Consider the following 13813-nt stretch of genomic DNA (forward strand, 5'->3'; position numbering starts at 1 on the left):
AAATCTTTGCATATTCCATTATAGTATTTGGCTTTATCTTCTCGAGCTGATCTTTGAAATTTCCTGTTCAGCTCTTGCACCTCCTCAATTTTTCCATTTGCTTTGGCTTCTCTACGTTGGAGAGCAAGTTTCAGAGTCTCTTCTGACATCCATCTTGATCTTTTCCTTCTTTCTTGTCTGCTTGTAGAATCCTTCAATATTTCAAGTCAAGGCTTGAATTTTTTCTTCATTTCTTTCAGCTTGAGAAATGCTGAGCATGGTCTCCCCTTTTGGCTTTCTAACTCCAAATCTTTGCCCATTTCATTAGAATACTTTACATTGTCTTCATCAACTGGTCTTTGAAATTTCTGTTAGTCTCTTATTCTTCATCATTTCTTCCATTTACTTTCAAGAGCAAATTTCTGTTATTTATAAGCTGTATATTTAGGACTGTTACATATTTCTGCCACATTGACACTTTGAGCATTATAAAATGTCCTTTATCATTTTTAATAAATATTTTTAAAGTCTACTTATGTTTTGAATTTCATGATTCATTTTTTTCTCCATCCTCTTGCTTGCATTCTCTCTGTATCCTTATACAGATTTCTGTTTATCACTATTTCTTTTATGTCATCTACCTGTTTGTTTCTTATATTTCCTTGTCTGCTTTTGAATTTCTTGAGTATTTTTCTTGTATTTTGTCCTTGTAATTGACTTGCTAGTTGTGCTTTATTTTACTCTTTATTAGTTGCTGCACTATTTTTTTTTACTTGAGAAAATATAGCTAGATCGTTAGACCAGTGTAACTACATTCATTCCTACGTTATGAGTTCTTGTTATTGTATTTAGTTTTAAATATATTTTAAACTCAATAAATTTTGCAATCACTGTTTTGTTCAGTCAATATTAATTTATGCTCACTCCATAATTTGCCCTTTTTCTCATGTATTTCCGTTTTTTTCCTTTCTCATCTATTTGAAGAACTCTCTTTAGTATTTCTCTTAGTGTAAGCCTAATTCCTTCAGATATCACTTTTGAAAGATAGATACCTAAATAAAATTCCTTATGTATGTTGTTGTTGTTAATTGCCGTCAAGTTGATTCCGATCCATAGCCATAGCTTCCGTTTTATGTCATTAGTTTTGTAACAAAATCCCTCACTCTATTTTAATGTATAAATAAGTTTAGTAGTTTACTCTAAGAGTGTAGTGTGCTGTTGTCTGATTTTTCCCTCTTTTTTCTACTAACGTTCCTCCACTAGCACAGCCAGATACTCATGGATCATAAAGATTATATTTTATGTAAATTCTACCATGGTGACAGTTATAACTTTTTTCCCCATATGTTTAGTTTCAGATGATCATGAAGACACTGATGGTGATGGTGTTCATGAAATAACAAGTCGAGACAGTCCAGTTTATCCCAAATGTTTGCTTGATGATAACCTTGTCCTGGGAGTTTATATTCACCGAACTGATCGACTTAAATCGGATTTTATGATTTCTCACCCGATGGTTAAAATTCACGTGGTTGATGCAAATACTGGTCAATATGTCAAGAAAGATGATAGGTAATGTGGCTTTTTAATTGCACAGCCAAATTGTCATAGATGTCCTTTCTTGCTGTCATTGACAATTGAGTGAAGCTATGGATTTGTTCTAAAGGAATGGTGTCCATCACACCATTGACACTAATTACTATGTTTTATGGAAGAACTTGAGGGCATCTGTTAATTCAGCAATTCACTTTAAGTAGAATGGGGTTGGAGCTACTACTTCTAGACTATTAGACTACTACTGTACTCCATAGGGTTTTCAATGGCTGATTTTCCCAAAGTAGGTTGCCAGCCCTTTCCATTCAAAGTGCCTCTGTGAGGCCTGGGACTTCTGGTTAGCAGCTAGCACATTATCCATTAGCAATACCTAGGGATTCCTTTACCAAGTGTAATGACTATTTTACAGTCTTTTAACTTAGATTGTAAATCTTGCATTGTAAGTTGTGTGTTTGTTTTCCTATTCAAATTTACTGTAATACTTTTTCACAAATTTATTCAAGGTTCTGAATAAGTTACTTTATTCTAGCCTAAAGGTATAATTGTAACTTGTAATTTTCTGTGTGTGATAAAATAATTTCTGTTAAACAAACTGGTAGTATGTAAGTACCCTAACCAAACCAACTGCCGCTGAGTCGATTCCAAACTCTTAGTGACCCTATATAGTGTTTCTGAGACTGTAAATCTTTACAGCAGCAAACAGACTCATTTTTCTCCTCATAGTGGGTTTGAAAGGCCAGGCTTGCAGTTGGCAGCCCCGTGCTTACCCTGCAGTGCCACCAAACCTCCTTAGCATAAAAATGCAAGATCAAAATATCTCCTACAATTTACCATTTTCTAGATGGGGAATAGCGTAATGTTTTTATTATTTGTATCATTTTAGCTATTGTTTCTGATTGTCTCACATTAATTTATTTCTCACGTTCTTTATAATTTCGTATAGAATTGTGTTGTTAATGGAAGTAACTTCTTTTCCCTTTCTTTTGGAGTAGTGAACGACCTGTTTCATCTTATTATGAGAAAGACAGTGTGGATTACATTCTTCCTATTATGACACAGCCATATGATTTTAAACAGTTAAAATCAAGACTTCCAGAATGGGAAGAGCAAATTATATTTAATGAAAATTTTCCCTATTTGCTTCGTGATTTTGATGAGAGCCCTAAAGTTATCCTGTTCTTCGAGGTATGAATTAATTAGAGTTACTGATATAAATTTTAATTAATTTAAGATATTACAAATAGCACTAATGTAAACAGTTCTTTGTAATGGTTCAGTAATGCCTCAGAAATGCATAAAGGGTTGATTTAATCCCTGGAATTTGCTGTTTGAAACAAGCGATGGAGATCCAAGTGCGAGGCTGTTTTACAGCAGTGATAGAGCACTTGCCGAATATTAGCCAGGGTCAGTAATCAGACCTTTGGTATGCTGGTGCTTGTGGTAGTAGTGTGCCCTGGAGTTGGTTCCGACTCTTAGAGACTCTCTATAGGGTTTCTGAGGCTATACATTTTTACAGGAGCAGAAAGCTTCATCTTTCTCCGATGGAATGGCTGGTAGTTTTGAACTGTTGGCCCTGAGGTTAGGAAGCCCAACTTGTAAACCACTATTCTACCAGAGCTCCTTCGTTATGCTATATATCATTGAATCCTTCCAACAACTCCATGACCATGAGCTATTAACTGAAGTGATGAGCCTAATCTGTATGAATTCAGAGCTTCTATTCTGAATCCATTTCACAAAGTGCAAGCTTGTTAAACTATCTCAAACTCCCTAAGTCTTTATCGTTTAGCTGGTGACATAAAGGTAAACATACACAGATCAATTGGCTAATTCAATGTTATTGTTGTTGTTGTTGTTAAGTGCCGTCGAGTTGGTTCCGACCCATAGCGACCCTGTATAGGGTAGGCTGTAAATCTTTACAGGAACAGAAAGCCTCATCTTTCTCCTGCGGAGCAGCTAGTAGTTTCAAACTGCTGACCTTGCGGTTCGCATCCCGATTCGTAACCACTACGCTACCAGAGCAATGTTATAGATAACCAGAAATGATCTAGAACTTCTTGGATGTAAAGGGTTAGTGGAGGGTCAGAATAGTCAGGGTAAGCTCTGGAGAGTAGATGGGCTGTGAGCTGACTTGTTAGTCTCCATTTGCTGATAAGGAAATTAAACGTTTCAAGTTCACTGATTTCTCCAAAAGTAATTACTTTGAAATGCATATCATGAATATTTGAAGATAAGTTTGACCTTAAAATACTCTTTTATCATGTTATATCTCTGCATAAGCAAAGAGAAAGGTAAAGAAAATGAACTTTGTATTTTAAGCATTATTGAGCATTTTCACATGAGGAAATTGACATGACTAGAGCCGGTGATTCATTGTAGAGTTGCTTGTCCTTAGGATCTTTGACTTTTCTGTTACCTATGTTGATTTATGATATATTCTTTTGCATATGCCTATGATTACATTGTGTGATTTATTTAAAGTTGGATGAAGAAAAAGGGATATAATTTGTATTATATTTCAAGGAATTTTTCCCTGGTCTTAGAAATTTGTTCTCTGATAGCTATGGTAATTTTCAGTGTTTGTTTTATTATGGTTAAGAGATTGGGGACTGCTAGATTACAGGTATTTTGGGTTGCTTCTTAAGTTTTAATGTGCTGTGTTACTGCCTAGGTGACGTACTTTCTAGTTTTGACAGTTTAAAGGTTTACTGAGGACATATCGCAGAGTATCAGAAATAACACAGCCATTTCACTTCTAGGCATTCATCTTAAGGGAAAAGTGACAAGTGTGTGAAAACGGACTTGCAAGACCATTCATTTCAGCTTTGTTTATAATAGCAAAATATTAGGGAGAACCTACATTTCAATTAGATTATGATTTTTATTAAATGGCTTGTGGTGTTTATACTACAGAAGAGTACTGTGCATTCTTTAACATGATATGGTGACATATATTAACATGTGATTGACTTGAAGAGATATCCTAAGTTATACATTCAGTTAGTCCTCAAATTACAAATCAGTTCCATTCTTAAGCCTGTCCTTAATTCGAATTTGTAAAGTTCATATCTAATATTTAGTCAGATGTTTGTTGTTTGTATACAGTTTACATTTCTATGAATAAAAAAAATTAAACATTTCTAGATGCACTGAAACATCTTTAATATAATATAGTAATAATGTTTTGATGTGCATCACAAAGTAGCATCCATTTGTTATTACAAACCATTGCATGCCCCTCAAATTTTAAATATAATAAGCTTTATGAGAGTTGGTTCATAACTGCAGCTTGGACATTCGTAGCATGGGGATTACCTGTACATGAAAAGAGTTTGTAAACCAGCATTATCAGATTTGCATTTGAGATTGTGTTTTAGATACTTTTATAAATTAGATGTTAATTAATGATGGCTATCTATGAATCAGGATTTCAAGGTCTTTACAGTTTGCTTACATATTTTTCTATATTGCTTGAGTGATTTTTCAGTAAGCATGTATTATACCTGGAAACCGATTTTGCTGTCTAAAGAAGATGAATGGAGTCCATATTATTTTTAGGCAGTCTTCCATAACGATTCCTGATCTCAGCTGAGCTTTGGAATGGCAGCAGTTTTATGTGATAGTGACTGACAGCTACCTCTGGTTCAGATAGTTTCTGTGGCAGGTTGACTATAAAAGCATGAGTTTTAACAGCCAAAGAAGATAGAAGAGTGAAGGAAATCCTCCAAAATGTATCCAAAAAGAAAACTTACAAATGCAGGAAGGTGGTGACCCAAGGAAGGATTCAGAAATAGGGCAAGAGGGTTTTTTTTTTAGCAAACAAACCTGTGATGTCACTTCTGATGCATAAACAAATGCTCACAATTTAGGATTCTGTGCTTGGGTCATTTAAGCTTAGACTACATTTGAAGCTTGTAATACTCTGCCTTGGATTTGAAATAAATCTTAAGAAAATATTTATTAAAAAAGATAAAGTGAGAAAATCGACCCTCTCTACCTGAAAGAGTTAACTTTAAAGTGAATGACACTTGGTGCAAAAGTGTTCCCTCCACAACACAAAAAATTTTAAGGAAGCAAATTTTTATTTTATCTTAATAATGTATTATTGGAACCCTGGTATACTGCTATAGGTAAGCACTGGACTGCTAACCACAAGGTTGGTGGTTCAAACCCACCAGCCACTCCTCAGAAACCCTATACATGGTCACTAAGAGTTGGAACCAACTTGACAGCACTTAACAGCAGCAATTGGAGACTACTAAATTTTAGGTAACCAATTATCATATGAAGTAATTCTGGGGAAATTTATTTACAGATTCTTGATTTCTTAAGCATGGATGAAATTAGGAATAATTCTGAGGTTCAAAATCGAGAGTGTGGATTTCGGAAAATTGCCTGGGCGTTTCTCAAGGTATGTTTCTCAGATCCACTTTATGCACCTAAAACAATCGTAAAATCTGATTGACTGCTTTCTCACAAGACAGTGTGGCTTCATAAAGCAGGGCATGATTTAAGGTAAGATTGCAGTTATTGGGTTAGGTGCCGTCAAGTTGCTTCCGACTCATACTACCTTATGAGTCCCTCACAATCATTTTTAAGCTTGAGCCCATTGCTGCTGCCACTATGCCAGTGCATCTTGTTAGGTGTCTTCCTCTATGTCACTAACCTTCCACTTTATCTACCATGATATCCTTCTCCAGGGACTGGTCCCTCCTGATAATATATCAGAAGTATGAAAGGTAAAGTCAGTCTATTCTGGCTTCTAAGAAGCATTCTGGCTGGACTTCTTCCATGGCAGTCCATGATGCTTTTATTATTATTCTCTAAGACCAAAACTCAGATGCACCAATTCCTCTATGATCTTCCTTATCCACTGTCCAACTTCCACATGCATTTGAAATTCTTGAAAATATAATAGATTGGGTCAGTTAGTTCTCAAACTGACATCTTTGCTCTCAAATACTTTTAAGAGGTCTTGTGCTGCAGATGTGCCTAATGCAATGTGTCGTTGGGTTTCTTGACTGCTGCTTCCATGAATTTTGATAGTGGATCCAAGAAGTCTTTGACAACTTCAATCTTTTTTCCATTTATCATGATGCTATTTGTTGGTCCGGGGTGAGAAATGATTTTTCTTTACATTGAAGTGCAACCCATACCTAAGGCTGTGGCCTTTGATCTTCATCAGTAAGTATTTTAAGTCCTCTTCACTTTCAGCAAACAAAGCTGTATCATCTACATATTGCAGGGTGTCAATGAGTCACCCCTCCAATCCTCATGCCACATTCTTCTTCATATAATCTGGATTCTCGAATTATTTGCTCATATTACAAATTGAATAACTATGGTGAAAGAATACAACCTTTGGCACTTACCTTTCCTGATTTTAAAACATACAGTATCCCATTTTTCTGTTTGAACAATTGCCTCTTGGTCTGTACAGGCTCCTCATGAGCACAATTAAGTGTTCCGGAATACTCATTCTCCACAATGTTGTCTACAGCTTGTCATGATCCACACAGTTGAAAGCCTTTGCATAGTCAGTAAAGCACAGGTTAACATCTTTCCGCTATTCTCTGTTTTTAATCAAGATCCAGCTGACATCATCAATGATATCTCTTCTACTATGTCCTCTTCTGAATCTAGCTTGAACCTTTGGCAGTTCCTGTCAATGTACTATTGCAACTGGTTTTGCATTATCTTTAGCAAAGTTTTATTTGCATGCGATATTAATGGTGATTGTCCAATTTCCCCATTCCATTGGATTCACCTCTTTTTGGAATGGGCACAAATATGGATCTCTTCTTTTGGTTGGACAGGTAGCTGCTTCCAATGCTGCATCAGTTTGTTGAAAGTTTTCAATTTGTATTCCATCAATTCCTCCAGCCTTGTTCTTTGCCAATGTCTTCAGTGCACCTTGTACTTCATCCTTCTGTACCTTTGACTCTTGGTCATTTCCTAACTCTTGAAATAGCTAAATATCATCCATTTCTTTTGGTACAGTGACTCTATATTCCTTCCATCTTACTTGTAATACTTTCTGCATCATTCAATATTTTGTTCATATTAGCCTTCAGTATTGCAACTCAAGGTTTGACTTTTTCTTCAGTTCTTTCAGCATTAGAAGTGCTGAATATGTTCTTCCCTTTTGATTTTCTTACTCCAAGTCTTTACACATTTCATTTTAATACTTGACTGTTTTCTCAAGCTGACCTTTGAAATTTCTGTTCAGCTCTTTTACCTCCTCATTTCTTCCATTTGTTTTATTCTGCTGTGCACAAGGTCGCTATGGGTTGGTACCAATTCGATGGCACCTAACAACAACAACCCTGGAGAGCAACTTTCAGAATCTCTTCTGACAACCATTTTGGTCTTTTCCTTCTCTCTTTTCTTCTTAATTAACTTTTGCTTTGTTCCTCTGTGATGTTCTTGATGTCATCCCACAAGTCCTCTGATTTTCCATCATTAATGTCTAATGCATCATATCTCTTCTTGAGATGATCTCTAAATTCAGATGGGATATGTTCAAGGTCAAATTTTGGCTCTTGTAAATGTGTTATAATTTTCTTCAGCTTTGGTTTGAACTTGCATATGAGCAATTGATGGTCTTTTCCACAGTCTGCCCCAATCTTGTTTTGTCTGATGATATGGAGCTGTTTTACTATCTCTTCCCACAGATGTCAGTTTGATTTGTGTATTGTCATCTGGTAAGGTCCATGTGTATAGTCATCTTTTGTCTAGTATAAAAAAAAAAAGGTGTTTGCAATGAACAAGTCATTGATCTTGTAAAATTATTCTGTCATATGATCACTAACATTGTTTCTACCATCAAGACCATATTTTCTAAATGCTCCTCAGAAGTCAGGAGGGTGAGAGTTTGTCTCTCATACTTTGGATATGTTATCAAGAGGGACCAGTCCCTGAAGAAGCCCATCGTTATTGGTAAAGTGGAGCATCAGCAAAAAAGAGGGACACCCCTAATGAGAGGGATTGACACAGTAGCAGCAGCAAGGGGCTCAAGTGTAACAACAGTTGTGAGATTGGCACAGGATTGGGCAGTGTTTTGTTCTGTTGTGCATAGAGTTGCTGAGAGTGGGTACCAACTCAATAACACCCAACAACAAGAAGACTTCATATCTGTGTTTCTAATTTAGAAATTATAAATTAGAAACTCTTATAATTTATAGAGGACCGTAAGGTACAAAGACATGGGTATTTCCTGTTGAGGAAGTCAGTCAGTGAAATTTTTAGTTTAGTTTAGTTTTGTTTGTTTTTTTAATTTTCCAACAATATTTCCACTTGGAAATGCAGTTACCTACCGGAAGCTCCTACTTAACTCTCCCATAAGTATCTCAGGCTGCTCCAATCTGAACCTCAGTTGGCAGCACCATTTGCCTGATCTTCCAAGTTTGCAACCTTAGTGCTGCTTTGTCCATGGGGGAAGCCACTAACCACATGTGCCTATGTGAATTCAAGTTACTTAGATAATTAAATCGATACGAAGTTATTTAATTTTAAAATTAAATAAGTTGAATAATAAAATGCTTAGTTGCACTGACCACATTTCAGATGTATCTGACTAATGAAGCACCTGGTATGGCTCTGTAGGATCAGCACTGGGTCTCTCATCGCTAGATTGGTGGTTCAAACCCACCAGCTGCTCCTTGGAAATCCTAATTAATACAGGGTCACTATGAGTCAGAACTGACTCAACAGCATTGAATACTGTATTGTTGTTGTTCTTAAGTGACTCTGAATCACTGACCTTGCAGTTCAAACCAACCTGGTGGGCCAGTGCTTTTTCCTACAGTGCCACACCAGGACTCTGGATACTGTATTGTTGTTGTTGTTGTTAAGTACCGTGGAGTCAGTTCTGACCCGTAGTGACCCTGTACAGGTTTCCGAGGCTGTAAATCTTTACTGGAGCAGAAAGCCTCATCTTTCTCCCGTGGAACAGCTGGTAGTTTTGAACTGCTGACCCTGAGCTTAGCAGCCTGATTCGTAACCACTACACTACCAGAGTACAATAATACTGTATTAGCTAGCACAAATACAAACATTTCTATCATCATAGAAATTTTTAGATTTTCTTGAGTCTTTCCTCTTTTACCTTCCAAGTTTAATCAGTCCGTAAGCCTTAGCAGTTTTCCCTTATGAACAGTTATTACATGTGTCCTGCACCCAGTTCCTACTCTTATAGTTCGTTTTTCTTGTACTTGAACTGCTACCAAGGTTCCCAACTCTTCAGATTTATAGAGGACCCCAAGGTACAAAGACATGGCTATTTCCTACTAAGGAAGTCAGCCAGTGAAATTTTTAGTTTAATTTTTTTGTTTTTGTTTTTAAACTTTTCCAACAATATTTCCATTTGATTAACAGAACATTTTGCTTTGTTTGATAAGTTTTTTTTTAAATAGTTTTTTTTTTTAAAGGTAGGGCAAGCATTGTTTTAAAAATGTTATCAGTTTAATTACCCTAGTCATTTAAAAAAATAATTGTGAGTTTAAAAAAATTACAAATATTTCCTTCAAAATTACTGCTCCTAAACAAATGGGGACTTTATATTTAAATAAAGTCATTTTAATCTTTAGCATTGGTGTTTCATGACCTTCTTTTTGTAGTCTGGCACAATAATGTAAGTGCTATACCAACAGCCTGATGTTGTGTAATTGGCAAAAGAGAGTCATCAAAAAAAACAGTTAGTCCACTGAGTTCTCTCTTGTCAGTATTTTTGAGCTCTCTGAGTGTTCTTTTCCTCTGCTTTATAAATATAAGGGATCTCAGCATGCAAAGTTAATATTTTTAAGTGAGTTACTGACAGTATACTGTTGTTTATTGGCTGCATTTTTCTTCAGTGAATGTGATTTAAAAAATAATTCTTATCTTAAGCTTTTAGGAGCCAATGGAAATGTAAACATCAATTCAAAACTTCGCTTACAGCTGTATCACCCACCTGCCAAGCCTCGCTCACAAACAAACGTTGTTGAGATTTTTGATTGGTGGTCAAAATGTCCAAGAAATCGTTATCCATCAACGTTATACGTAACTATAAGAGGATTGAAAGTCCCAGATTGTGTAAGTTAGTAGCACAGATAAATGTATCCCCCGTTAGTGAAATTTAATCATTCTGTAATATTTTCCATTTCCAAAAAGATGTTACCTTACCTTAGTAGATATCTCTTAAATTATTTTAATAGATTTCTAGAATAAAGGTACCTTAAGAGATTGCATGTTAAGCCTGTAACAGCTGATACTTAAAAGGTATTTTTTTTTAATGTAAGTACTAAATGCAGATTTCAGTGTTTTAAATTTTTTAAGGTTAAAAGAAGAGTTAGCAGAAATTTTGTATAAAGGTCTAGATAGTAAATAATTTTGTGCTTTTGTGGGCTATAAGATCTGTGTTGCCACTACTCAGATTATCATTATTGTTGTTGTTAAGTGCTGTCAAGTCGGTTCCGACCCATAAGTACCTTGTATAGATGGGATTTCCGACGAGCGACTGATGAGCTTGAACTGCTGACCTCGTAGTTCAGGTGGCTTTGCATTCTGGTGCATTAACCCATAGTGCCACATCAGGACTCCCACATTACTATGGTAGCATGGAATTCCTGCCTTAACATAATGTAGACATATTTAAGTAATTGAATAGGTATGCTTGTGTTCTAATAAAATTTATTTACAGACACATACCGCAGGCCCATATACCTTATTTGCAAACCCCTGATATAAAATAAAAGCGCATTATTCACAATATTATTACACTGATTGGTAAGTAATGTTTCTACTGCTATTTTACGTACATTAAAATGATAAATAATCGTACCAGAATGAATTGGTCTCAAAAATTAAATAAAATTTAGCAAATGAGACATTCATCTTCCAGTTCAGTTGCACATTATGTAGTTGATACTATGGCCACAGGATTTATGACATGCATTCATTGAGATTGAATTAAATGCGTTCTTAAGAAATGGAGAATTTTAAAAGCTGCACGTTCATGGCTGTAAGTTTCTTGATTTTTAAAGCCTGAAATATTGAAGTAGGCCAGAGCCACAGCATAGCTTGTGATATCTTTTGGATAAGAATCTCAGACAGATATTAAAAGCATTTCATGTACCACTGATGTCCTCTTTCTTCCTTCAAAGTTTTAGGGTTTTGTTTTTTTTAAACCAGGTCTATAGTTTCAAGAAGCTTATATTTTATTTTGGAGTTCCTGGTTAAGTGCTCAGCTACTAACTGAAAGATTGGTGCTTTCAGTCTACCCAGAGGTGACTTGGAAGAAAGTCCTGGCAGACTACTTCCAAAAGACCACAGCCATTGAAAACCTTATGAGGCTCAGTTCTGCTCTTACACAGGGTCGCCATGAGTCAGAATCAACTTGATGGCAATTGATTTTTTGTTGTTGTTACTTTATTTTAGAAAAATGTATAAACGAAGTAGATTTTTTTGGATTACATGTCCATGTTGGCTTCTTGTGTCGGTAGTTTAAAGCAGCAGTACATACCACGAAGAAGAAAAAGATGTATGCATTGTATGGACTGTCTCATTTTTCATACCTTTTTAGATAAAGCCATCTTACCGGTCTATGATGGCTCTTCAGGAGGAAAAGGGTAAACCAGTATATAGTGAGCGTCACTGTGAATCAAGTCCAGTAGACTCAGAACCTGGATTAGAAGATTCAAAGGAAGTAGTCCGATGGAAACGACTTCCTGGGCAGGTAAAGTGTTGGGAGGCTTCGATCACACTGAAATCATTAAAATATTTGCTTATTTATGTCAAAAACTCGAACAGCTCCTAGAATAACTTGCTTGATACTAAAAATTTAGATTATCTTTATTTCTACCCATAAGCTACTTTTCTCATCAATTCATTTGTCAGATAATATAGAACACATGTCATGCACATAAAAACAAGTCTCTTAAGCTCTTGGTTTCGGGGCCTAAGAAGTCAGAAAGTAAGAGTTTTTTTATGTCTGTGAGAGTACGGATTCATACATTTTTTTATTACACTGGCATCTTCCTCACTCATGTTTTAATGGAGACCTATGCATGCATATTTTTCCAACACATGTTGATCAGCCTTTCAGCTTTTACTGATATGTTCTTACTTGGTTAGCATTTCTTACAGTTGCCAGAGCATGCCTGGGTACAGTTTTACATATTTTTTAACTTATTTCCATAAAGAGTAGATTGCCTCATTCATACATCTGAGCCATTATCAGATGCAGTTTATCCAAAGATCTAATTTACAGATCAAGGATAATTCTTTACGTACGCTTCTTTACTTTCTTTGGTTTGCTCATGTTTGACTTTCTTATTGAAGGCCATTTTGCAGATACATTTTAAAGTCATGTTCATCAGAGTTTAATAATATGGAAAGGATTATGGGAACATTCTCCCCTAGCTAAGGACGTGTGAGAAACCAGTTACAGTGTTCACTTTCAGATATGTTTCAGAAAAGACAGGGAGAAAAAGAGTTGTGTAGATCAGCACTTCCAAAAGTGTGGTTTTGGAACCCCTGGGAGTCTCCCTTTCTGGGGATCTGTGCGCTCAGTCCATTTTCATAATAATTCTAAGATAGTTGTCTTTTTCAGTGTCATTCTTTCACAAGTGTATACTTGGATTTTTTTAGAGGCTTAAATGACTTATTGGATCATAATGCGATTCATGTGGAAATAGTTAGGGAAATCCTAACTACTGACCAGTAACATTAAAAGGAAGAGTCCACGATTCTGAGGAAATTCAGGGAGTGATACAGTGGTTGCAACAATGATCTCAAAAATAGCAACGATTGTGAGGCTTGCGCAGAACCAGCAGTGTTTTTGTTCTGGTGTATGTAGGGTTGTTCTACATGGGAACCGACTTTGTGCACGTCACAACAGCACCAACAGTGGTTGTTATTGAATTTTCATTGAGTGTGTGTTTTTGATAGGACATAACATCAAACCCAGGGGATACAAAGACAACTATCAAAGTTCCAGTGGTTTCCACTTCAGTGATGGGCACAGCTTTCCTTAGCTGCAAGTGATTATTAAATTTCGTAACTTCTCCTCATGTTCTTCTCTTTTCATTTCCTTCACCCTTTGCTAAATCACCATGTTGGAGAATGGAAGAAAAAGATGAGTAATGTTGTCTCTGATACATTATTGGCACCTAATAAGTGTCTGTTTCTGTTGAATTTTTCACCCTACAGCAGTTGCTCATGACACTGCTTCCTTGACCCTGTTTGTGAAAAACCTGATTGTAGAAAGCAAGTCCCTGAACTGAGAATCTCTGAGTAGGCC

The 13813-nt window shown here is 36.1% G+C and overlaps 1 protein-coding gene across 1 annotated transcript in view; it reads left to right on the plus strand.

The window, feature by feature from the left end:
• The window catches only part of AHI1 (Abelson helper integration site 1), a 260139-nt gene that overhangs the window by 33743 nt on the left and 212583 nt on the right, over nt 1–13813 (plus strand). The window contains exons 8-12 of the mRNA XM_006834717.1: nt 1332–1551; nt 2526–2718; nt 5849–5944; nt 10420–10605; nt 12095–12247. Coding sequence (XP_006834780.1) covers nt 1332–1551; nt 2526–2718; nt 5849–5944; nt 10420–10605; nt 12095–12247 — 848 coding nt within the window. The remainder of the gene's footprint in view (nt 1–1331; nt 1552–2525; nt 2719–5848; nt 5945–10419; nt 10606–12094; nt 12248–13813) is intronic.

The sequence above is a fragment of the Chrysochloris asiatica genome, unplaced genomic scaffold (assembly GCF_000296735.1).
Source record: "Chrysochloris asiatica unplaced genomic scaffold, ChrAsi1.0 scaffold00013, whole genome shotgun sequence".
In the NCBI taxonomy this organism is placed as follows: Eukaryota; Metazoa; Chordata; class Mammalia; order Afrosoricida; family Chrysochloridae; genus Chrysochloris; species Chrysochloris asiatica.